The sequence below is a fragment of the Cinclus cinclus genome, chromosome 4, assembly GCF_963662255.1.
Source record: "Cinclus cinclus chromosome 4, bCinCin1.1, whole genome shotgun sequence".
Taxonomy (NCBI): domain Eukaryota; kingdom Metazoa; phylum Chordata; class Aves; order Passeriformes; family Cinclidae; genus Cinclus; species Cinclus cinclus.
This window is the reverse complement of record NC_085049.1, coordinates 24887727-24914828: the sequence shown is the minus strand read 5'-3', so window position 1 is coordinate 24914828 and position 27102 is coordinate 24887727. Positions and strand designations below refer to the sequence as shown.

The 27102-nt window shown below is 38.6% G+C and overlaps 1 protein-coding gene across 1 annotated transcript in view; it reads right to left on the bottom strand.

Moving 5' to 3' along the window:
- The window catches only part of SCUBE1 (signal peptide, CUB domain and EGF like domain containing 1), a 185764-nt gene that overhangs the window by 56707 nt on the left and 101955 nt on the right, over positions 1–27102 (bottom strand). The window contains exons 6-8 of the mRNA XM_062490920.1: positions 23883–23999; positions 20987–21076; positions 5920–6036 (exon numbers count right to left, since the gene is read on the bottom strand). Coding sequence (XP_062346904.1) covers positions 5920–6036; positions 20987–21076; positions 23883–23999 — 324 coding nt within the window. The remainder of the gene's footprint in view (positions 1–5919; positions 6037–20986; positions 21077–23882; positions 24000–27102) is intronic.

The following is a 27102-nucleotide window of genomic DNA, read 5'->3' as shown; positions in this document are numbered from 1 at the left end:
GTGGATGTACGAGAGTAACACCTATATATGACTAATAATAAATAGTAAAAATAACCTGTGCTCTTTTTTGAAAGAGACGAAAAATTTTCTGTTTCATATGAATTGACTGAGACTGACAAGATGCAATTCTAAGTGCTAAGTCAATTTAATCCAATTTAGAGAAAAAGAAACTAAAACAAATTTTAATTAATTTCCATTAATGGAAGTATGGAGGAAATCATAACTGTTCACAGATACTTTGCAGCCAGAAAACAAAGCCAAATTGGCCAGCTAAACTGTTCACTGTGAGCTTTTCACTTAGTGTTAGTGTGTTCTGAATGAAAAGAGAGGAAAGCCTTCAGCATCTGAGTCATAATCTTACACCAAACTGATGTCAAGCATTAATTTAAAGCATTTAATATAATGAAACCTTTCAGTTAATATTTAACAAAACATGACATACTTTGTTTCATTGAAACTCATTCTCTAAAAAACTCTTTTCTCATGGAAACAATTCCATTTTCAAAATTTAATTCACTTTCAAGGTTTCACTTTTTGTGTACTCAAAACTGATTTAAAATGCATTTTCCTGTTGTAATAGGCTGTAATTAAGCAAGATAAAAAAACCCATAATTACTGTATCAAGCTAGCACAGCCAATGCAAAATTTCCATTTTATTTTAAATAAACTTTGATGCAATTCTTTCACTGAGATTTTTCATTAGTCTCTATGCTCCTGCTTTTTAATTTTTTTTTCTAGATTGCTTAATGATAAAGGACGTTTCAGAGCTGAGTTACTGGACAGATCATTCACCACTCAGGCATTTCTGATACTCCCACTGCAAGTATTTAAGCGTGTAAGTGCCACATTTCTTTGCTACGTCTGAATGCTGAAGGATGGGGGCCTGTTTGGAGGAAGTGGAGAGCCCACCCCATTGCTGGGTCACCATGACAATGAGACAGCAGGAAGGAGAAATGTTTGCCATGCAGGCACATAACCCCAGCGTAACACCGCTCTAGTTAAATATGCCAGAGTGCTGAGAAGGGCTGAGCGAGTGTCACACAGCCAAGAAAATTCTCCATCTCCAGGTGGGGATGGGAAGGGAACGTTCTGCCTCCTGAACACACATCTGTGAGATCACCTGGGTTTGGCACAAACCTATTCCTGCACAGGAATTGATCCTTCAGTCACAGCTGGTGGCACATTATGAACATGTAGTACCACATTGCTACTAAACCCCCTGACATTCCCAGCTGACTATCCCAAAATCCTGTTGTCAGGCTCCTTCCCCTTAAGGGTGGATCACAAGATGCAAATCAAATGATGAAATGCAGGTGAAATGATGCAAAACAGCAAGTCAACTGAACAAAATAATCCACATCTTGCTATTACAAAACATCTATGGGACACTGCAAAGTGAGGTAGCACTTTACGGATGTTTGTGGAAAAGTCATAGTTGAGATGTCACTTTTGCTCAATGACACTTAGAAATTTAGTTTCTCCTGATTCAAAATTTGATTTGCTGTGCCATTTGACTCTAGGAGCTCAGCAAGGGCCGTCACAGTTCCTCTATATCTTGGTGCAGCGTGCTGGGAGATTGCTTTATTTGGGCACAAGAGTGTCTGGGGACACAGCTTCTTTGTTAAGTCCCAGGGCAGAAATGGAGCATCTATATTATACACATGGTTGTACATTTTACACCATGCTAGAAGCCTGTGGCCCTTCCTCTTGCTCTAATTCACTTCTGAAAGAAGCCACAAAGGAAAGTCCCTGTCTCTCTCAGACATCATCTTTTGCCATCATTCTCAGTCCTTCTCTCCTTTAAGTTCTGAGAGAAGAATTCTCCCTGGCTGAGCTTGTATCCTGCAGCTGCCCTCGGGATGGTGAGCTCTATATTGTTTGATCCAGTTTGGCAGATGGATTTGAACAATCTTTAGGAATCTTTGCTAAGTCTAATCTAGTCTGACTTCATTCCTCTTGAACCCTACAAGTCTTCTGCAAATGAGCCTCCTGCATTATCAGTTACCCAAGCTGCATTCAGTTTAATTAAAATGCTGAACTGATGGATCTTCTGAGGGCAGATGGAGCTGGATCCATGAAAAGGTCACTGAGCAGGAAGGAGCCACAAAAAACATCAAACAAGGCAGCTGAGGACCACAGAACCCCTGATATGCACAACACAGAATATTAAAAAGTGGGTAGGAGGTAATGGGCAATAAGCACCCTGGGCCTCTACAACTTTTAATCTTCAGTCTCCCTTTCTGTCTGAATTGGCTGAGTTCTGTGGGACAACTGGGTAGGCATTCAAGGAAGTGACCTACACTGCTTCCTCATGTGCAGCACAATAATTGACAGCATCAAATGAACTGAGCATCAAGCGGGCATCACCCAGTTACAATGGCAGTAGAAATTAAATAGTAGTAATTAGAGGGAGAATATGGAACTCTTTCTGCCTGGAATGCCTCTTCTCTTAGCTGTCAAAAATCTCCATGGTTTGGCTTATTAAGAGCCAAGTTGACAGGAAACCTGAAGGGAATAAAGGAGCATTCTCCATTGTGTGCCAAGCCAACTGAGGGAAGACTTGGGTTCAAGACTGACTTTTAAAAGACAGCAAAAGGTTAATGAACTTTTATCCAAGCACCATTAATACATCTGAAGATCATCCTAACTAGACCACAGACAACACTTCTGGTCTTATTTCACTGCTAGACCAGGCAAGTAATGTATGTAACAGAGAAATCAGAGATTTTAAATCAGAGATTAAAAAGGTTTTTCCAGTTTCCAGAAAGCAAAGCAATCCTCCACAAAAATGGACAGTAGTCTTCCGACATGCCACATTTTGGCAATCAAGCACATGTGCATATATTCTTTTAAGAGCTTGTCTTTCCTTTTTTTATGTATACTTGCCTTTTTTCTATACTAAACAATTAATGTAATTCCCAGCTACTAAAAGAAAAGCCTGTGGACATTTTGGACAGTAAACTTTTTTTCCCATTACATGTCTACACAATGCCTAAAGTTGACTAGAGTCCTGATTGTTGAACAGAACCATCTAGAAATGTTTGTTGTTTAGAAAAAAAATATTTTTTTATTTAATGATTTTTTTTTTAAATTAACTCATTCCCTGGTTAAAAAATAAGGAAAAAATCTGTCAGCAGATTTCCATGAATTACCAGTGTAGCAAAAGCGTATTATTGAGGAAATCACCTACAAGTGAGCTAGAATTACACATTAATAAATTACCCTACATCCACTTTGCAATACCCAAAAGTTCAGATGCTTCTTTGAATCTTACTTAAGCCTCTTGAATCTAAGCATCTACATAACTTCATGTAGTAGGTGCACTATGTAAAATAGCTTACAGAGGAATATGCCAAAATGGACTAAAAAAAATCATAGACTTTCCAATAAAAACATTATTTTTGGTCAACATTATTTGCTAAATTAAACCTAGACGTATTAATCATTTTGCTCAACCCACAATTGCATTTTTCAGTTAATGTATTAATTCTCCTTCCAGTTTCTCTCATCTTTTATTACATGCCCTACATCTCTCCTTTCCCTTAACAGACAATGGCATAACTTTCTTCTATATTTAGAAATATAACCTCCCTTAAAATGATGTTCTATGAGAAACCTCACTTGGATATGCTGTGACACTCGATGAACTTGAAAACTGCCCAAGAAAGACAGGATGCGACAGCTCCATGATCCCTGAAGATGCTTTAAAGGGCATCCAGGAGATAATCCCTTGCTCTTACCACACAGATGTAAAATTACAGCTGGGGCGAACACGGAACTGGATATATGAGGGCCAGTCAAATCAAGGGGAGTAAAGAGGAAAAAAAAAGTCAAAGGAGAAAACTTGTACTGATCACTCTCTTCTTTTCTTTTCTAGAGAATGCAGAGGAACACTTTCTCCTGCCTGATCTTTCCCAGGCTTTACCTATCAGCCATGAGGACATCAGTGTTACTCCACCAAAAAGTTTTGCCTTCAGGAGATGCAAATCCTACAGAGCATCCTCTTTGACTAGGGGCTGCCTGCACAAGTTGTGCAAAAAACTTCACTGGTCAGTTTAAGTGCAGGATCCTTTGTGCACAGGTTTAAATGGAAAATCACTTCAGGAGAGCAGGATCTAGCCCAGAAATCTCACAATGCAATATATAAGATAAATTGTACTAATTAAATTAAATTAAAAATGTGTATTTTACCATTTTATGATAGTCTTTCCTAAAATATCAATAAAGGTTAAAAAGAAATGACTTGTTACTTTATTAAACCATCTGTGTTAATTTCCAGTTGCTGCTTATTTTAAGAAAGTAAGAAAGAATCAGCAGCATCATAAAAATAGAAATTCTGTTTCTTGTATTTTCTACTCATAAAGAAGGGGAAAAAGCAAAATGTGAAAGAGCTTAGAGCTAAGGTATCTGGTTTGAGGATCAGTAGAATATTTCATTTTGTCTGTAGGAATAATTATAGTCTTGATTATTATATAAATATTGTTTCATGTTAGTTCTCTGGCCAAATATCTAAATTTAGAATGACTTTTTTTCATGACATAGTTTCAATAATAAACGTTATGATCAAGCCTAGGTGTATGTTACATTATTAAAATGCCTCCTTTTTAAGCACTTGGTGGAATCACTGTTACTGTTCTGCTATGGCTTAGCTAGTCTGCTGGTAAAAATGAAGATTTATTTTTATGTGGCTTGAACTAAGATGACTGAGTTTTGATGTGTGCTCACCCTTAACTATTAACATTGGGTGCGATGGCAGCTTAAATGTTTTATTTTCAAATAAACAGGCAAATGGACTGTTATTTCTATAAATACTAACAGGATCATGCCCAAGCACTGGGATTTTTCAGCCTGGAGCAAGAGGAAACCACACATTTTCTGTTTATTTTTGTGGGTTTTACTATTTTAAGTAACATCAAGCCCTGGACTGAAGATATTCTGACATTTCTGGTTAATTTGAAAGGAAAAAAAGTTAGAATAATTTCTTAGCAAGTTAGGTCAACTTAAGCTAAGTCACTGAGTGATGAAAAATATTCTCTGTGACAAGAATATATGCCATGTCCTCCTGGATCTCCATCTCCAAGTCTTTTGCAAAGAAACTCAAAAGGAATACACAGGAAAGTGGGAAAATGGGAAAATGGTTGATGGGTGGCCTGGCCCTACCAAGATGTACCCAAATTTCCTCTTGTGCCATTCAAATGTGACTGTGTAGGGATGTTTGAGTGCTGTCCCTGTCTCCTTAACTGAGAACACATGCTCTTTCCTGCCCTCTTTTCCCCTGACCTCAGCTTTAACACAGGCATGAAAGATAGAATAGCAAGGCTGCTGTGCTGCCTTTGGAGCAGTAAAACCTGAGCATCAGCTGTGTGGTTTTAGACTCCTGAATTTTTAAGTGTTATTTCAGTTTTCCTTTGTAGCTGGGTATTTATCTTTTGAAGGTGCAGAAATGAGCAAATGTATGGGTTTTTTTCTGAGCAATACCTGGCCTCACTTAGTAATACTCAGTTGATTATCTGTAGGTAACAAAGTATTGCTTTAGAATTGTAACTCACTTTCTGAATAGATAAATGCAGGCACCATTAGATGACTGAGGTTTTACAAAGGTATCAGAATATCCTTTGAAACTAAGGGCTTTTTGCAGCCTGGAGTTGTTCCTCTACATCTCTGCTCAGCTTGAAACAGTTTGACCTCTGCATCTCATTTCTTTGCAGTAATAAAATCCCTCTAATAAATAAAAAGAAAAGCAACAGAACCAGGTAAATACATAAAAATTAGAGAAGGAGAAAGTTAACGAACTTAATTGCAACCACTATACCAGTATTGCCTCGACTTAGAAAGTATTGATTAAATAACTGAATATTTACATCTTGTACTGGACCCGCTGAAGGCAAATGATGCATTGCAAAGCAAACAGAGGCTGACCTTTGCACGTTTTCCCATCAGGCTGCAGGGTAAATCCAACTGGGCAACTGCACCGTACCCCTGTCGCGGTGTCCTTGCAAGTCCGATCACAGCCTCCGTTATTGACAGCACATGTTTCTGCAGAATGAAAGAGAGAGAGAGGGAGAGAGAGGGAGAAAGGGAGTGTAATGAAATGCTCTGGGGGAGGGGAAGGGCACTGCCTCTATGGGGCAATATTGCAACGTATTAAAAGCAATATAAGTTTTAAGCAAGCCAACTGAAGTAAGCTCAAGGTCATCAGGGTCCATGCACTGGTTTTGACTGGTAAATCATTTCCACAAGTCATGGTTTCTTTTTCCTCCCAAACTGGAGACTTTACTTAGTATATTTAATTAGTGTTTTTCAACTCTCTTAGACAATAGGATGGGTTATTGCATATGAAACAAGTTTCAAAAGAAAAAAAAAGGTGATTGCCTTTAAAAGGAGAACCAAACATTCTGTTTTATATCAGCCAATGTCTAGCTGAGGTATTTCAAGGTTCACTTTTAAATGATGTTGTAGGCACAATGAACTTTAAAAATAGTAGAAAGCAAAGCAGAGTGCTAGACTTGGAACTGAGAATTTTAAACCCTTAGTTAGAGAAAGAGTTAATGGGAAATGAACTACATATATCACTTTGACAAGAATCTACATGCCCAATCTGTTCTTACTGAACTACAAGCAAAAGGCATCTGGGTTTTGTCCACTTAAAGCTTTTTGCAAATTGAAAGGAGTTTGGAGTGGGTGGGAGGGCATAATTGAGGTCACTGAACCCATTCCAAGCTGTGTCATTGAAATTTCCCAGTGCTTGTAGTATGTAGAAGGGTGGCTGGGCAAACACAGGCAAAAGAAAGTTGCAATACTTCTGAGCTTTTACTACAGTGGGCAGTGACTATTAGGTACCACTACATTAAAAAAAAAAATAAAATCTCCAACTTCATTACAGAAAAAGCAAGAACCCCTCCTCACTGCCACTGTTTTGTGTTACTCATGTATGCACATGCACACACCGTACACATGCATATGCACACATACTCACAAACACATCCATAAAAGAGATAAAAGGCAAGGGAAATGATTAACTTTGCTTTGATCCACAGAATAGAGGGGATGTAAGGATGCCAATTTAGCACGTCAGTTTGAACTGTACATTTTTCTGAAAAGTATTTACTTCAGAGAATAAGTCCTTTTAATCGTATCTTTTTCAGTTGCTCTGGATTTGATTAAATTAAAATACCCCACTGCCCCCCAAGACTGCCCTTATTCTACTGAGCTCACCTCTTTCCCTAAAGAGGCTTTGTCATTACTTACTCAGATTTACAGACTCCTATTGCTGAATATTCACAGTCTGTGTCACAATTGTACCCTGTGGACAGGGTCTGACAATCAGCTATAGAGTATGCTAATTGGCAATTGCCTTAGAACAGTACATTGATCAAAAATTATTTACACAGAACAGAACAGGCTTTATTTTTCTATTGACTAGTACTAAAAGATTTTCATTTTAAAGTAGCCTGTGCTTTGCCCTCAAGGTGAACTTAAACTGGCCATTTGGAGGGACTTAAACTTTTTTTTTTATATAAGAAAAAGTATAACTGTTTTTGTTTTTCTTTTGGACTGGGCTCTCCATCAGTTGTGAAATAAGCTCCTGGAACTTAAGAACAAACTAAAACACAGATTTGGGGCACACATGCATTAACAGCAAGGGAAAGATCTCTGAGCCCATATACATTCACACATGGTCCTCCAGACAGATTATAAATTTTTATGTCTGCTACCTAATAACATTGTGTAGAAAGAACTACCAGTATAGAAATGGATTTGCATATAACTGCCAGCAAGCACAGCTAGCAAATGGATTGACATGTTTTCTGGAAAGGCTTTCTGAAAATGGAGTTGAGTCTGCAGCTCCTGATCTTCAGGCAGTTCTTGCTCACCTTGCAGGACCGGAACCTAACTGTTTAATCAATACAGTTCTCATTTTCATCTGCTTCTCTGGGAAGCACCATTTTATAGACTTACAGGCTGAAACTTCTGCTTGAAGAATTCTGCAAATGACATGCTGCCATTTCCATTTGTATCTGAACGTGTGTGTGTATCCTTGTGGACCAACATATCGAATAATAATTTTAAGTTTAAGGGAAGGAAGAATATTTATTTCATTTAAAATTTTTTAACTTGGGCACGGTTTAAGGGCAGAAGGATTGGCCAGGAGTAAAGAGTTAAGGTTAAAACTCAGGAAAAAGTACTGAAGGTTACGTTTGGCATGGCACTGCAAAGAGCAGTAAATCTTCTGTTTGCAGATTAACTCTGGCATATGAAGACTCCTTTATTGCAGTGTGTCAACACAAGATGAACATAAGCAGTAATATTTCTGCTTTCTGGATGACATCCAGTGAAAATGAATAGACACAACAATTTTTTTTTTCCCATGGCATGGATGACTGGATCTATAGGGTAAGGGTCATTCAATGAACAAGAGTTATTTCTACATATAAATAGAAGGAATCAAGCCAGCTTTTCTTATTTTCACACAGATTTAGTAAAACAAACCAAGAAGGATAAATACCCTGCAACCTTCCTAGCAACTCTGACTTTCATACATGACGAACTCCTAACAGAATGAAGATCTAAGTGAGCAAGAGGACATGTGACAGTACCCCTCACACTTTGGATAATTGGAGAGATGTACTGATGAAATTCCTTAAACTCAAGGTCGTGAGAAAACATCGGTAAAAGAAAGCAAACATGAATAGCAGAATGTGGGAAAGAGGCTACATCAAAGAGAGGAGCTGAGGCCTGCACACAGCACAAACTGAGTGCTCAGAAACCACCTGTGTTTCTGAGAGGGGTGACACCGACTCATCCCTCACCTCACCACTACCAAACCTCAGTATATATTTAAAACACAAATACAACTTTCAGGCTCAAGCCAAGAGCAGAAGCAAATGACTCATTTCCATTCTATAACACTGGAGAAGCTAAGGAAGAGAAAGAATAGATGTTAAAAATTGGATCAGGTCTTCATGGTGATACTGATCCTACAGACTATTTTCCTCAACTTTTTAGCCTTTTTTTCTTATTTGTTTTGCTTTTTTTTTTTTGTTTTGTTTTGTTTTGTTCTGACAAGGTAGCAGAAATAAGAACTAGAAGACACAACTAAAGAAGTGTCACGTTACTGACATTTAATTTCCTTCTGAATTATGACAAAGCTAATCTGAAATAATTAGACCTTACTGATAATTTAAAGTGATGTTTGCAGCCCCATCTAAATCCCTACTGAATTCCTACCAGAAAATACAAGCAGAAATAGGGATCTAAAGAAAAAGATATCTATTTATATAAGGCAGTCTGGGAGACATTACATTCTGTTTTTCCAGTGTAAGCTCCTAATTCTGGAACAATCTCTTGTGTATCTGTTCAGTGGATCCACAGACAAGAAATAACGAAAATCATTACCAATATGCTATGCTTTAATCCATAGGAATTCTTGCTTTAACATTAGCCCACTGCACTCTGGGATATGCACTGCTTCTGGATATAAAAATATTCAGTTAAAAAGCACAAGCTCGAGCTCTTAGTCCTTCAGCACCAGATCAGGAACACTGGCTTAGTTACCGTGAGGTTACTCCAGTGCCTACAATGGTTTAGCAGTGAAAGAACAGCTCTTCATGTTCTAAATCTGAGGCTTTTGAACTAAAGCAGAATCTCTACCAGGTGGCAACAGGTCACTTTCTTAAAAAGAATCACATTAGACAGGATTTATTTGGCTTTGAATGCTATTAAATGCCTGAAAGTCTGAACACATCTCATGGTTTGAGAATATTTCTGAAAGCCTGATTTTCAGCTTCTTCTATGAAACTAGTAAATATAACCATTTAAAATATAAGCTTCTAACAAAAATCTGTTTGTTTGGAGTTTTTTAAGCAGCCAATTATTTTATAAAGAAATTTTTTCTGATTTCAATTTACCTCATGAACAAAAGAATATGACATGATTTATGGGTAACGGTCAAAATCAGGCAAGTCTTGGAATCTTTATTATTCATTGTTGACTCAATCTGGACTAAGATCCAAACCAATTTTATAGAACTGAGATACGGTGCAAAGCAGAACAAAACTGCCTAGGTCCCTGAGACTAGCAGGTATACATCTGAAGATCATGCAGTAATCTATGTCTTAACAAGGTCATTCTCCATAATCTTTGATAAATCAAGAGGACAGGTATTAAAACTAGACAAGGTAAACACCAATAAAGGCAAGAGGAGAGGGATCTAGCACCAGGTGCTTTCTTTAGAGAAATAGAGAAGTGATTCTCTGATATTTTCTGTTACCCATCATGGCAGTCTGAAGAGTACAGTCTGAACAGGATCCAGAAAAACCCCATTTGTTTCCAGACTCCTGATCGTAACACAATGACTGGAAAGAGTGGATAAAAACTGTAAACATAAGAACTGATCTCAAGAATGTGTGTAAAAAAATATGCAAAGAAGTCTTAACAGAAGTCAAAAGCCCAGCTGTAGTGAAAACAACAGAACTATGTAACCTAAGTGAAAATGGGAGAGAGGAAACCACTGAAGTCATCACCTACATTCAAGGCAGCCTTGTAGCATCTGTCTCTTAGGAAAAGCATGAGAAGGACACTGAATGGCTCCTTCTTGCTCAGAAAAAGTTGTTCTTGGACTAAATTAAATTACTGTTCTGTAGGGTTTATGATTGACATTTCCTTTGAATCAGAGAGGAAGACTGGACTGACCCCCTGTCTTAAGGCCTTGTACAGAGGAAAAGGATTTTTTGCAGAAACTGCTAGGCTGCAGATAAAAGACATAGCAGTTCCCCAAAACAAAGAGTATTTTCTAAATTTGCCAGGTTTCTATAAACTGTTTAGGTTGACATGGTAAGCAGTAAGTACAGCTGAAAGGAAGACTTGAAAGTGGAAGAATGCTTTTTCCACTACCTAGTTCCTATGATTGCCCAAATGATAACACTAACCAAAGGGCAAGTTAAAGAAAACTAGCAATTCAAACTGCCTTTATTTGGCATTCATATGCAGTGGACTAAAGCTCATTTGGGTCAGCAGAAACAGGATGACTGGGCTTTGCTCTCAAAACTCTGTGCCACATTATTTTGAGCTTATTCTAAGTCAACCTTTATGCTAGGCAAGAGAAATTCTTGATGGAGTAGCCTGGAGCTTGGAATTTAGAGAATCCATCATGCCCTATCAAGTAAATCATAGTCCAAGCAAAGTTATGAGTAACTGTACTCAGACTGTAATCGTATCTATTTCTACACCTGGTCTGAGTTTTGCAAAAGAGCTGAACTTGGCATCTTGTTCTCAGAATAATTGTCTTAAATTCAAGGGTCAGACACATGAACGAGTTGATCTTCATGCAACTAAAGCTAAATGGTGTAAGCAGGATGGCAACTTTAGTTCATTCACAGTTTTAGCCAGTGCAACAAGGAGGTATATGGATTAATTAGACCATTGTTTCCTAAAAAGGTGCTTCTGAAGTAATAATTCCTGGCAACTGGAGTGAGGAAAAGGGTGAACTTCTCCCAACATCTGTTTCTCAGCAGACGTGCTGACACTAAAGCTATTGTAAACTGCCACTGTCTCTGAATCAAGAGGCAATCTATTTACCTTTCCTAAGCACATAAAAATGAGTTTATTTCTCTGTATTTAATTCACAGTGAAACACCAACTTTGAACAACTAAGAAAAGATTAAGGACACCTGTTAAAGATAGCCAAATATCTGGCTTTGAGAATTTTGAGAAGGTCTAATCTGAAATCATTAATTGCCATTGTCTGTTATGATTACTTGCATCACTGTAGTGTTTTGGGGCACTCACCAGGACTCCATTGTGCCAACTTTATTGCAGTTTTGAAAAAGTGATGATGGTAAGGTATTAGAGCAGCTCTATGAGAGGGCAAGATCCTGCTCAGCTGAGTGGTACTGGCTCCCTCCCCTTAAAGAATGTTGAATTCATTTAGTTTAATACACAGAGTATCTGGAGTCAAACTAATCCTTAATTTGTACCTCCCCTCCTCTCACACCTGAAAAAGCACTTTGCTCCCTCTGGCCCAAAGGCTGCCTGTGCAGACATCTCATCTGTTTCCTTCATGCTGGTGCTACAGCACAATCTCCACCAAAGAGAGCTCTTTCTTAATTCTAGACACACTGGGGTTTTGGACTGGGTTCTTTCTCTTCCTCCAAACTTTTATCTAGAGAATCCTGAAATCATTTTAACCACTAGTCGTAGGTGAAGTGCATGACCGTGCCTAAGAACAAGGACTTCCTAACTGCATAAAAAAAATCACACTGAAGATCTCTTGCAAATTCTGACCAAAAATGCAGAAATCCTGAAAGCCTGAAATTTGGAAAAGATTCAAACTTAATTCAGGAAAGGCCATTAAAAAAATAAAATTCCGTGGATTATAAAATGAATTTGCCTTTACATAAGAGGGAATATGTAGTATGAGTAAGAAAGCCATGAGACAGAGAACAGATGATTAAGACTGCTGTTGCCGTCCATAAAAAGAATTTTACTAAAAGTAGCAGCACATGAGGTACACATGCTATGTGCCAGGAGATCAGGGTACAGGGAGGGACCCAAAGGACAACAAGCATAAGAAGAAACTAAACACACAAAATATTTCAATTTTCAGTTAAGGGAGAACTATGCTATTCTCATGCAAATTCTGCTCTGTGATGCTGAAAGGATAGAGAAAGAGCATTCACAAGAGTATAATGAAAGAAACAAATAGCTGTGAACAGATGAAGGAGAAACTGAAAGAGCTTCATATTCAGGGAATGAAAAAGGTAAGACAGAAAGGGTAACTTGCAGGATGTGGAATTCTTCACTTCGTTATGCTTGTCTCCTCATTTCCTTGCAATTTCATGATTGGTAGAATTTTATTTGCATGAAAATAGGATGAGAATTCTGCCCTGCCACATAGGGAATGTGTGAAGAAACAGCTAGGTGAATCTTACACTGAATCATGAACCCCACAGCTCTCAGTTCAGAAAAACTCGATTTCTCTTCATGGAACACTACATATTTAGGGTATGTCACTTGATAGATTGGATCAGGTATTTTATAAGCATCCTATGAGTCCAGCCTGGTTCTTAAAATTAACACTTTGGCTGTGATGCTCTCTCTAGATAGAGAGGCTGCATTTAAGAAAAACTGAAATTCTCTGAACATTGCGAAGGAGCATTATCTCCTGACCTCGGATAAATCCTTTCCTTTAAAATGGGAAAGCAAAACAATGGAAGGTATTGTCAGGAATTCTGGATAAGGTCAGAGTCTTTATCGTCAGCAAAGAAATGAAGAAAAGGGACTTTTACAGGAAATAGCACACCATTCACAAACTCAGTGAATAAAAGTGACGGTAACTCAAGATGAAAAGATCTGCCCTTGGGAGACAGAGAATGCATGAATGACCTCAGGGATTCCTTCCCCCTGTTTGCTATGATTTTATACAGCAAAGTAGAACTGACAGAAGGAGTAAAAGTAAGGTCTTGGTTTCACAGTCAGTAACTGAATTATACTCATAGCAATATGCCTGCTAATTAAATGTTTGCAATTCTTTATTGATTAAAGCACAAAAGGATTATGATGCATATACAGCCACATGCTTGATTTTCTGACAGTGAGCATTTCTAAGTTGGGTAGAAGCCATTCAGAAAAATAAAGACATATTTAAAGTAATTGGAAAGAGTCCTAGGAGGCAGTGCAACAAAACTAGGTACTGAAGTACACACTGGAAAGGTGCTCTTGGCTCAGTGACCCTTGGTAGGCTGGAACTGTGACAGAAGCTAACTGCTTTGGAAGAACACTTGAAAACAAACACTAGCTTGTCCATCATCCTGCTCTTTGAGACAGAAACCTGTGAGTAGTATCACCCTCATTCTATTTTGAAGGAAGACAAAAATAAAGTCTGCAGAATCTGTTTTTAATTCACATTGGAATGAAACAATGTAAGACTTCTGGAAATTTTCTGATGGCAAACCAGAGCTCGTACACTCCTTACGTGTTATGTTACCAACACAGTGTTTGGTATTTCAGGCCTTAAACTGCATGTTAGAAACCCAGGTCACATTTTCTATGCTTTTATGTCTACTGAAACTGAAAAATCCTTAACCCTTATCAGGTTATTGATTACCAATAGTGGCCCCAAGGGAGGAACATATACATGAGGCAATAATGAGTTAGTCTGACTTTACAGAACATTTTCCTTGAACAGGGGTGGCAATCTGCTGTGAAAAGGTCTTTAGAATAATTTCCTCATATTTCAAACGAATATTCTAACAAGTACATTCTGTCTATGTACATTCTGTCCCCCTATTTCTGAGGATCATTCCAGGCAAAAGCACTTGAAAACCAGAGTTTCCCCATAAAACCTACTTTCAAGAAAAAAGACTTTTGACAGAAAACTCATCAGATGACAAGATTCTTTTAGGTTAAGAATGTGTGGCTTCAGTAAGTTTTACTGCTCTACAGCTCCTTTTCCTGATTTGCAAAGAAGCTAAATATGGCTCTGCCAGAGAAAATCCAGAAAGTGGTGGATTTCCATATGATCTACACTGTCACTGTATGGTTTATACAGTATTTCAAAATAGATGTTTGATTTTGGATAAGTTATTCACACTGAGTCACCAGCAGAGAGATCTTTGGATGCTGAAAGACTTTAGAAGGGAAATTTCCATATTGATATGCTGTCATTTTAAACATGGCAGGAGAAAATAAATTTAATTATGAGATGATGGTAATTGCAGTTAACTTTGTGGATTCTATTTTTCTGTAATCAAGAAAAAGCTGGATATCTCTACTGAAGAGAAAACAGTGATTCAAAGAGAGTCCTGTGTGTCATACAGAGAGGTGGAAGTAAAAAGAAGCACACTAGAGAAATTAGAAGGTGTTTTATTTGTCAGGTGCTCCAGACAAGTCAGTCAAAGCACTGTTGATGTTCAGGATGAATAGGGCAGCCTAATCCTTAGATAACTGAGGGTTAAGAAAAGATGCCATATGGCTGACTATTAAACTCAGATGACTCAAGGCATATGATGTTGAATACCACTTTTGGTTCAAATCGGTAAACCCAAGCTCTGTATTTGTAAATCTCTCTGCTTTTTTTGATGTGACATGTATTTAAATGCTTGCCTTTCCTACAAATGCTGTAAGTCATGGCTATAATTTCAAGTTGTGTGCTTTTTATTTAATATGATAGGAGCAACTCATTAAAATCCGTTGTAGCTACTGGGCTAAAGATATGAAACCTGAACAGTTTTGGCCAGGACAGGATAAACCTTGGCTGATGTTTCCAGGTACCTTCAGGAGGCACAAGATTGGATGAAAGAGCTGATCAACACACAGAGAAGGGAGTACTGGAATGTCATCAAAGTGGCCAGAGCAGGACTTCCATTTGTGATCTATTATTCTAAACTGGCTTTGAGTGTTTACTGCAATGTTTGAGTTGAGCTGATGGGGAAGTACGATTTCCACAGCACACAGAGGCAAACAAAGAGATGATTCTGACCCACATAACATGCAGGGAGGATATTCTCTCCCATATACTAATCCATGGCAAAAATGCCAAAATTTCTGTTTCCATAGCTCACATCTTTAGTTACTGCTGTGCAGAGGGAATGGTCTGTGCTGACTGCACACTCACCTCTCCAGGCAGGTAGCTGGCTGCTCATTATAAACAGCTGGAAAGCCACTGATAAGATAATGGAAGAGGAGATATCCGCAGAAGTCAAATGATTCTTGCCATAATGAAGGGAAATACAGTACTAGTGAAAATACTACCTTATTTGCTGGTTACGTGCCAGAAATTTAGGCAGACCACAGCCCTGCCTGTGAACAACTCCTAGGAAACCAGGAATGAAATGTAATACAGATGCACATATATCCCAGTCTGGCAAAGCTGGTCCTGGTTGGTTTCCAAATGGCACCACAGAAGCAATCTAGGCAGAAGTAAAATTGAGAAGTAACAAAGACCAGCAGAGTTCTGATGCACTTACAGCTTATACCAGCATTTCAGCTGACTGTATATGCCTTTGGAGGGTTCTTAGGAAGCAGCTTCCAGGGAAGAGAATTGCATCACTCTCTTTAAGGTGGGTTGCAAATAACCTTACTGATGACCCAGGAAGTCAGCATCCAATGGCAAAATCCTCAGCTGCCCTGAAACAAAATTAGTTGAGCATCTCTTGGGAAGGAGTGAATTTTTGTGCAGAGTTTAGATTTCTGAAGACACCTCTAGCAGTAGTGTCTATTTTGCTTCCTTTAAGCATGCAAGGGAAATTACTACAATTCCTCAGCTTGAGGATGGGCTCATTGTCCTGTTGCTCTTTGCTACACTCAAAAGTACTTTGTAAACCCTCTTCCGTGACAAGAAGGAATCAACTTTTTATCTTTTTGGGCCAGAGAAAGAACATTTTATGGCCGAAGTGAGTTCTTACAACAGTAATCTCAGGGGAAGATGGAAAAGGGATTGAAGGTGAGGAAGATGCACAGTGTTGGCAGTTGTTCTGAAGTCACCTCATGTCAAGCCCAAATGAATCTGATCCATTGACTGCTAAAGAGCAGAGGAGGGAAAATGAAACAGAGTGAGAAATGAGTCAGGTCTGCCGCTTGAAGAAGAGCTGACCAGAGGACAGGATCTAACAAACAGCCTGCACAAAACACCATGGCTGTCTTGCTGAAACACTTTACAGGTTCATGCAGTCTAATAACGCTTGGGATGATGGTAATGTAGCAAGTGACTGCATTTTTAAAGACAATATAGAAAAAATACTTCATAAAATTATTTGGTTTAAAGAGCTGATGTAAAGAGCAGCCAAAGGGCAAAGAATTATCTCTGACTTGGAGAGAAGGACTCTTTGAATCTAAATTTCACAGTTCTACAGTTCTGGTTCCTCAAAGAGGAAGTTTCCAGTGGCCTGTCACCTCTTTGTAAGCACTTGACTTATCTGTAATGAGGGAGCCCAATGGCATAACTGATGCCATGAATTCTATTTCTGTGACTAGAATATCAAGTTCTAAAAGAAGGTTTCTAAAAGGTTTCTAAGAGAAAGCTTCAGAATATCAAGAGACAATTGCTCTATAAAAACCTTGCAGCTTTTTTGAGTGAAAGACAGTGGCCAATGAGAATGTTAAGCCTGTAAGACTTAATTATTTACAATTTATTTAATGATAAAGTGCTAGGCTGCTGGATGATTTATTTTTACAGTTTTAGACTGTGATGGGGCTGTTTGATTTATGAATTCTATCCAGTGCTATAACAGCAAAAAGAGATATGGAAACATGAATAAAAGCAACTTCCATTGCTGAAGATGTGACACTGGACAAAATATTTTGACAATATGTATATTAGTAGGGTTAACTGGAAATTTGATGCTTCTAAAGTTGTGTGCCCATACTAGAATGGCTCTCATACAGGTTGGCAGGGCAGATATGATTCATACTCATTCTGGATTTAGGCAGAAAAATATGTGAAATGCACCAGTCCAGTCCTCTAACCAGGTAGGGCAGACTCATGCTATGATGCTATGACAGAAAAAACAGTTGTGTCAAATGGGTTGCCAAGGAAAAGAACGTAAAGGAAAATGGAGAACATCTCTGTGATGCTCCTAAGAAACACACAAAATATTTTCAGAAAAAAATCTGTTATACCACACAAAACAGAGATTTGAATGTAATTTTAAGAGCTGAAGTCTGGGCTCAACTACGTGGAAGATGAACCATAACAGATACTTAAGAAGACCTGAAGACATTCATTGTGCCCTTCTGCTTAGTAGCAAGTGCAAGGTGTTTTGCAGCAAAGGGAAGGTAAATGTACTTTAGGGATGATGGTACAGATCTGGTTTTGGAGCTGTGCACTTCTGCAGGATCAATGTCCTTCCTCATCTATGGAATGCTCATGGCTCAAGGTCCAGATTACAGCAGCCACCACAGAACCAAGGCAGAACCTCTCCAGGAGCCCCCCTGGAGGCTGTACTCCTCCACTCCATGATGGCAGTGGCCAAGGGGAAGTGAAGAAGAGGGAAAGGAGCTGTATGAACCTTCACTGACCAGACAACAGCCATTCAGTGCCATCTCTGTAATGGGAGCACCCTTGATTCTGAATCCAAGTGCCTTTCTCTGATCCAGGGAAATAAGTGGCAGCTGTAAGCCCTCAGGGTCTGTCCAAACATTACGAAAAAGTTGGGATGAAAATTCCGAGGCATCTTTGGACAGCTCTAAAGGGAAGTTTCTTGTAGGTAATAAGAGAAGACCAGTTTCTCATCAATATCTGCCTCACAATATCTAGATAAGAATGCATCTAACAGGAAGGAAAATTGTGAATTTATCTAATTTTCTCTATATAAGATGTAGCCACAAGTCACAGGACTACAGCATGACTCAGACACAGGCTCTGGTAAGAGCCAGTCTGAGACACAGAGAGGGCTAATCCTGGTGTAGCAAAATGACTGCTATAGGCAGCCTTGTCTTACAGCAACACTGCTCTAAAGCAACCTTGTCAATCTTATCCTGAGCCTTGGCTGACATTAAGGGTTCTACAGACCATAGTCATTTTGATAGCATGCAGCAAATGACAGGGGACTAACAATTATCATCTCAGGACTTGCAACTGAAAGCACCTTTCATCAGAATACTAAAATTACATAAAGTTGTCCCCTTTTCCTTCTCTCCCAAGATTGCTTTCAGGAGGGTCAAAAATCACAGTTCATTTAGAAAAACTGGGAAAAAAGTTTCCTGAGGAGTCTTCCAGTACTTCTTAAAACAGCAGCTTAGAAAACATATGATGACAATATGGAATTTCATGGAAATGCCACTACACTTTGGAAATGAGTAAGACTGCATTAAAAAAAATTTCTTGAGTATCAGCAATCAGCAGAAACAAACAAGTAGAAAAGTCCCTAAATATTAAGCCACCCTCTCAGATCTCACTTACTAATTAAATTTATTTTCCTCTCTAGTCAATGTTTTTCTAAGGAATCAGTGGTTTAAACACAGCATGTCCAGAAACTCTCAGCTGATACCTGCTAATACAGGGGGTACTGAAGAGTTCAACAATGTATTTTGCAAACTGGATTTTAAACTATCTCCCTAAGCCTATTTCTAGCATCTATGTTCAGCTTGGAACTTGCAGACCTGGTGCAATTAAGAAGGCTGTTACTAATCTTTTTAATGCTATTCACCTGGACTCTTGGAAGCAGTGTGAGCTTATTTTCAGGTTGGATACTTATTTTTTTCAGAGGGTGAGGCATAAACACAGTGCACGGTGATGCTCAGTACCTCTAGAGAGTACTGTACATACTATCTGTGGCTGGGCAAACTCTCCATTGAGACCAGAGAGTTGCATTTTTCAGTGGTCTAGAGGCATTCTGGCACATTTATTTTTCTGACTTCTTGTGAGACTATGTATCTTACTGAAATTATAGCTAAAAGTGTTAACAGCACATTTATAAAGTAAGAGGAGCTGTCTCATAACTTGGTTAGGTTAAATAATTTGAAATTGTGTATCATTAAAAAATAAAATTATATGGGCCACTTGCTAGGTCTGCAAACTAACTGGAAATTAACAATCATGGGTAATCTAAAAGTAAAGGAATGCATGTCCAGGTTTTCACATGAAGGAAGAGATCTGAGCTCAATCTTGTCATCTAATATCATCACAGAGTCATAACACTATGCCATTTCCTACATAGCGGCTGTATGCTGGCCTCTGGGTAAATGGATTTTCTGTCATGGATGACAAGATACAAATGATATGGAAACTTTATAAATATTTCCACCTACTGCAACTATTAGCCCACCAATCAACTAAATAGTCAGTGTGAGGCTTTGGTCTCCTCGAGGTGGTGAATCCAGATAGGTATGGATGCTCACAGGCAAAGCTGAGCTTTCCAAAGGCTAGCAGGACAGTCTGCAAAGGACTCAGTGGTTTTAAGAAAAGCAATAGCAACCCTGAGGGAAGAGAGCAGAGTTTTGTCCTGCCAGAATCTTTTCTGTGGTGATGAAGCCCTGTCTTGTAAGTGGGTCAACTGGGCACATCTCATCAATGGTCACTATGTTCAAAACCTAGTGGAAATAATTTTATGAAGTGAGTAGGGCATCACAGTGGAAAATACAGAGAAACAAACCACCTGAAAACCTCCATCATTCAGCAGTCTGTGCTACTCTATGCTCTTTGTCTCATGCACAGTCTGTCAGAAACCCAGCCACTGGACCCTTTCCATTCCCAAAAGGCCCTTCTCACCAACAGCCAGAAATGTAAAGTGAAGGAGACATGCACAAGGGTGTGCAATGGGTTAATTGAGAGCAGAAGCTAAATAATTATCTTCACTGTTCAGTGCACTTCCTACTCTCTTCCACTCTTGGGCTCCAACAACACAGAGAAACAAGTCATGTCTCAGAAATAAGAATGTACAGAAGCTCACTAGTCACTAAGGAAAGATCTTTCATTGGTTACTAAAATAGCTGCACAAAGGAAATCAAGGAATTTCAAGTCATAATATTTACATTTCAATCAAAAGAACAGGAAATTTAAATTTGGCAAATACACTTGTTCATTTAATATCACAGATGTAATAGAGCATTGGTTTATATCATCATCATCATCATCATCATCATAATCATCATCATCCACTTTGAAGTCAATGGGCAGGTCTGCAACAGGAGATTTTTCAGGAATTCAACAGCAACACATACACACAAACACACAAATCACATGTAAAAAGTAGCTTGCATAAGCTAAGTAAGGTTAATGGCAAAAGCTTCTTTGTATGCAGAGAAAATTGAACATTAAAGCTGCAGCATTAGGAAAAAAAAAGTTTAAAAACAAGGAATGAAGCTGTACAGATGAGAACTTAACAAAATTGGTGACCTTTCCACACAGATGAAGTCAGGTTAAAAAAAAATCAGGCCAAACCAAAACCAAAGGAGACCAAAACCAAATGAGACCAAAAGAGAACCTCCCCCCCACATACATACAGACAAAAGTGAGAGCACAACAAAGGAAGTGGAAGAAAAGTGTTACCCATAAGTAGCCGCCGTTTCACCCGCTTGTCCACATCAGCTACTGACGTGGCATTGTACTCAGAACTCTCAATTGCAGCCTCATCCTTCTCTAAAACACAAGTAAGGGACAAACATGGAGCAGTTGGTTAATCACAAGCCCAATTTTCCGCTGCCTAAGATAGTTTCTTGGCATGGCACAGCCAAAGCCAAGAAGCAAGGCATGAAAGCACTAAATCCCCGTTAGAGAGTTAATTCCCTTTGAGAACCCAGGAAAAAATTAAAAGGGTGTTTAGGGAAAGGAGGAAGAAAGAGGGAGAGAAGGAAGAATGGTCAACTCAGAAGTAATTAATCACACAGAGGAAGCTGGATTTCTACAGGAGAACAAGACAGCTAACATGGGTGCCCCAGAGAAGTGTTAATGATGGAAACTAAAATTCAGGAAGGCTAGTTAAAGAAACTACTGAAGACAAACTAGGCTTATGGGGGCACCAGGATTTGAAGGTGGAAGGCAGAAGACTGAGACGGACAGAGAGAGCAACAAGAGTCCGGTGATGGATGGGCACGGATGCACCACAGCCTTGTACACATCGACACACTGAGAAACGAAACAGCAGCATGCAAATTAAACAACAACAAACCACAACAACAAAAATAAACAAACAACAAACCAAACAAACACAAAAAAAGATCAATTTGGGCAGTGCTGGTTGCCTGCTTGTCTATGAAACACTACTAGCTAAACATTCAACGCTAGAAAAGATGTTGCAAGAACAGGGTTTAGTAATTTCATAAGCATGCAGTGAGCAGGATGATGTCATCAGAGGTCACTTTACAAGGTAGTCTCTGACATCCTACATGTAAGAGTTTCATACAGCATAATGAGGACATTGGTTATGCTTCATTAGAAATACACAGAAATAATCAGATGTGTGGGAAGAGATGATCAGTAGGTGAAATAAAATTAAAGATTTCTGATACAGGAGAGCCATGGAAAAGCAGCAGCTGGGTAAATGAAATGATTTGTAAGAAAAGGGAAATGCTCATTAGGAAAACAAAAAATGAAAATTCAAGTGGGGACCTTCACATGCAGCAAACATAAAAAAATTAAAAGGTTAAGACAAGCAAACGAAGACAAAATATGTTAGACAAAGGGTCAACAAGTATTTATCTGGCATTGCAGAAGTTTGCATTCTTGCAGTGATGCCTGGAATATATACACCACTGAAGACAGCAAACACTGGAATCACTGAAGTGAGGAGGAGGAGGAGGCTGGCAGGTTTTGTTTGTAGCAACTCTACATGGTTGAGTGGTAACAAGAAGTTGTTTTGTTTTGTTTTTAACAAGTTCTAGATGGGATCAGGCTGCAATAGAGGCTTTTGTTTGAGTTTGTTTGTTTTTTTTCTCTGTAAATAATTAATAAACGTCAGTTATCAGACAAGACAGGCAATCAGGAACCATCACCAGAAAGCAGGAATAAATAAATGTAAAAAATAAATTTAAAAAATTAGGAGTATTCTAAGAGAAAGAACTATTTTAGAGAGAAGAAAATCAGCACAGGCAGTAATATGTGACTTACATCACAAGACCAAGGAATGTAACATGGAGTTGTATGTATTACATTACAAAACAGGGGCAAAAAAAGTAAAAAATGTACACGGCTTTAAAATAATTTTTTACATGCTGGACAAAATAAAACAACAATCCAGGGATATTAGTGAACAATAATAAACAGAAGGTCAATTATCCATTCAATAAAACCTGCTCTCAAAGCTCTCACTCTTGCAAGTTCCCCCCATCTGGAACTGCCACAGGACAGGGATTGTAGGATGGAGCCCTCTGCATTATCAGAGGCACTCGCTGAGAGATGCCCTGCACTCAGACACACCTTGTGCAGACAAAATGGCAGAGCCCAGCTCTGAGTCCCCTTCAACTTTACCTCTGCCAGCATAAACCTCGCCCTAGCCCACAGTTTGTACAATTAAACCCCTCAGAAGTGAGCAAGACTCTGGATAGCCATGGAGCTTTATGCCATGGATCTGACCAAGACAGACTGGCTAAAAGTAACTGACAGATTTCCATGAGTTTCAAATGCTCTGTCTTGCAGTACAGGAGAGAAAATATGATAAATATGTGTCTGTGTTTTTTTAACCTCAGGAAATGACTAAGAATTTGTAAGAACTTGAAATTGTACAAACAAAAAAAAGTCAACATGTCTGCAATGCCAATGAAAACCATTATGGATTTCAGGTTCTGATCTGTGAGGAAGAATTTTCAAATGTTAACTTGCACTATGCAAAAATGCACTTTTTTTTTTTTTTAAAGTGGAGTGGAAAGAAATGGTGTTAAGCAAATTATGCACTTTAGAATCATATATGTTTGCAAAGCATTTGCCAAGATGTTCCATGTCTTGACTGGCTTTTTCCTACTGATATTCTGAATGAAAGCTTAGTCACTACAAGTGTTATTTTCAGAATCATGAAACATACACCAGGGAAGAAAGCACATAATGATGACTCCTTCTCCCTGGTAACAACTCAGAAAGGGAAGTAATTTTTCTAACCTTGCTCAAGCAAGGAAGTCTTGACTAACGAAAGTGAACTGAAGAGCTGAACTTTCATTCAAAATGATGAACGTTCTACACCTTTTTACTTCAAAAATAGTTACGAACAGAAATAAAAGTTACAAGCGGGTAACAAAGAGATACTTCACCAACAAATATTTGGACAGAACACTCACAAAGGTTTCTGTGTGTGCCTGGCTGAGCCAGGAGCTGCTGGAACACCCTTCTGTGGGACACCCACACACATGCATACACACACACACACACACACACACACACACACACACACACACACATGCACAGCACAGAGATTCTGAGCAACCCGAAATCAAACGTGCTGCAGGGAAGTACTCACCAATGCAGGTTCGGCCATCTGAGTGCAGGGCATACTTCTGATGACAGCCACACACAGGACCAGTATCTGTGTCATCACAGGTGTGTTGGCAGCCTCCATTCCCATAGTTACAGGTTACTAGTTAAGCCCCAAATGAATGTGTATATATGTATATATAAATAAAATGACAATGAAACCAATTAGTCTTGAGAGGCTTTCAGAACATAGAAGAGCAGTAACATACCAAGACATAAGGCGACATAACATTTGTGCTTGCAATTATTTCTATTTCTTCCTTCTGCCCCCTCCCTCATGCCCTAGCCTCAATCCATACAATGAAGAAAAAAAGAGAAAGAAAAATAAAAGCATTTTCCCTACTCCATTTGTATCAATAATTTTAGTGTGACCCTTAGCCAATTCCATGTCTTCCTAAAAGCTACACGATTCATATCCATCATGAAATTAACAGTCTAGCAATACAAATGCATAGTTTCAGGTTCATAGATAACATCTGTCTTTTGTTGCCCCTTTGTTCTCAGTAGAGGAAGGCAGAGATCAAACAGCAAGAACAGAACCACAAAAGTCTTGAAATCTGTTATATGAAGTGCTAGACCCGTAAAGCAACAAGTTTAAAAATGAAACAGGAAATACTTGTTTATTTTTTTTTCTTTGCAACAAAAAATACACAGATGTTATGGCTATGCCATGTGCTGGCCTCAGCCAGGAAGGAAGCACTGGAGATGCCACTTTCACTTCGAGGAATATAGTGAAGAACAGCTTTTAGCAATTCAAATGTCCTCTGGTGAAAAAGCACTAAACATACATTAAAAAAACATTTTTCATGACAACAGGTAGAGTTTTGAAGGTTACACAAATTAACAGATCAGATTAAATTAATTACCTTTGTCACATGATGGATTTAATTTCTGCCAGCTAAGAATAAGCAGTTTTAAAATTTTAGGGTGGTTAGCACCATTGAAAAAAGCCTCACTTGCCCCTGTGTCATTTCATCCTTTGCAGCTGCACACCTTGATAGTGAATAACAGTTCTGATCGGACTTAGTTCTGAATTCAATTTACTGTCCTTATTTGGACTAGGTTCTTTACTGGTAAATATGCGCTGGCAAATATGGGGGAAATTCAATATGCCATTATTTAGTTATGTATTTATAATTTCAGAGGACTTAAATGTTTTGAAATGTCATGGTAATTTAAATGCAGACTACATTTATTTAAATACTGACTCCCAGTAATCAGAATGAGCTTCCTCACACTGGACTTAGTGGAATTTTCCTTGCAGATAAGAATTTATAAGAGGCAGGGTAGCAAGTTGCAATATACAGTAAAACCAAGATAATGATTTGAAAATCCTGTAACAAACTAAAATCTGAGGTTGTATCTAATGCAAGAGGATTAAGTTCATGTATTTCCCCACTGAACTCAGTGACCCTGCTTTAATTCTAGCTCCTGAAAATGGAGTAGACTGGAATTTGCCATTACAGTAACTGGAAATGAAATATCCCACCTCTGGTGTAAGCAGCCATGCCACTCTCAGTAATCACTGAAGTATTTAGCTTAAAATGGAACAGTTCTAAAAAAAGCAACTGAGGGAGACCTACCACAGCATACCCAACAGAATTCCCATTAAAACCTTCTGCCAGTATGGGAACCACAAGTTTACAATTTCAGCTCCTGAATTCTGGCAAAGATCACAACAGGAATTGTCCACGTCTCAAGTGAGTACAGACCTGAGGCCACCACAGGTGCAAGCACCCTTAGTCCTTCCCACTGTACACTTGGAATAAAAACCCTTGTGCTGTTCAGAGAGGGAACAGCCTTGGAGCCTGGTGGCAAATCTCTGAGAAGAGAGCCTGCCTGGATTCCCAACTCACTCTCCAGGAATATCATTGTTCTATCCAATTGGAAAGAATGGCAGTGAGAAAGATGGGGAGACCTGCCTGATCCCTGTTCCCTTTTTGGGGCTTGGTAGTTTGTGCACTAGACTGGAAAATGGAAATAGTGGGTTCAGTCCAACTAGACAGAGGAGGGAATATACCCCAAATCATAAGAATACTAAACTTGCAAGAAATTACATTACAAACCCCACTAAGCAACAGCCACCCTTGGGCATTCTTTCTCCTTCTCCACTTTTATAGCTTACCTAATAATTTATTTTTGTGAAAAAAACAACTGAAGCAAATCAGTCTGCTTTGCATCCAAAGGAAGCAACATTTCTTTCCCTTCAATACACAGTAACATTTTGGTTTTTATTTTTGATGCAAAACAGACAAAATTCTATGTTAATTCTCTATTCTTAAAGTTCCCACCTTTCCAGTTAAGACATGCTTATTACTGGACCCCATATGCCTCTGGGACCATGTGGAGTTTCTATACTTGTTAGACTGCAGTGCCATCACAAATTAACTTTAAGGTGTTGTTTATGCCAGACATTTAAATACATTTCTAGCCAACAGTATTTTTATTGAGGATTTTAAAGTGCAATCAGCAACAAAGTGCGGATTTAAAAAATGTGACTGCAGTTGTTATGTTTGGCATTCCTTGCTGAAAGCCTCTGGTGGCAGAGATGAAAATATCTTAACACGCTTGCTCTGACACACGTAATATGAGGAACTTTTCCTTACTATATTTGTCTATGAAAAAATTGTACTAGGCTGATGGTGTTTATAGCAAATCCTGCAGAATCACCCATTTTTACAGCTTCCCTGCATATTAAAGTTACTGTTCTACCCAGCCCATAAATGCACATGTAGCTCAGTTCCTCTTCCTGCCACCTAGAAACATTAGTAAATCATGTTTTTGAAGGATTTGAATTTCTGTCTAGACTACTATTTATTTATTTATTTATTTATTTTAAGTAACTTAAGTCAACATTTTGAAGTTTGACAGCTCTACAGGTGAAATTGGTAGAAAATCCAGTTGTAAAATACGTCACTTCAATTTTCTTCCAGTCCTCATTCTGTGGCAGTGACACAGTGAGAAGTTTCTCTTGCTTAGAGGAAGAAAATCACAATTATTTCAAAGCAAATAGACATCCAGATCTACTCCATTTTTGTCAGAAAGAATTAAAGCAATATTAATGAGAATTCATGAAGCGTTAAAAATTATTTCTGATACATTTGGATTCTGCAGCTATGCAAACAACTGTGTGCTCATTCAGAGTCTCTGATATTAAAGAGGCAAACAGAGGCAAAATGGTAAATTCCAACAGACACAGATCACCT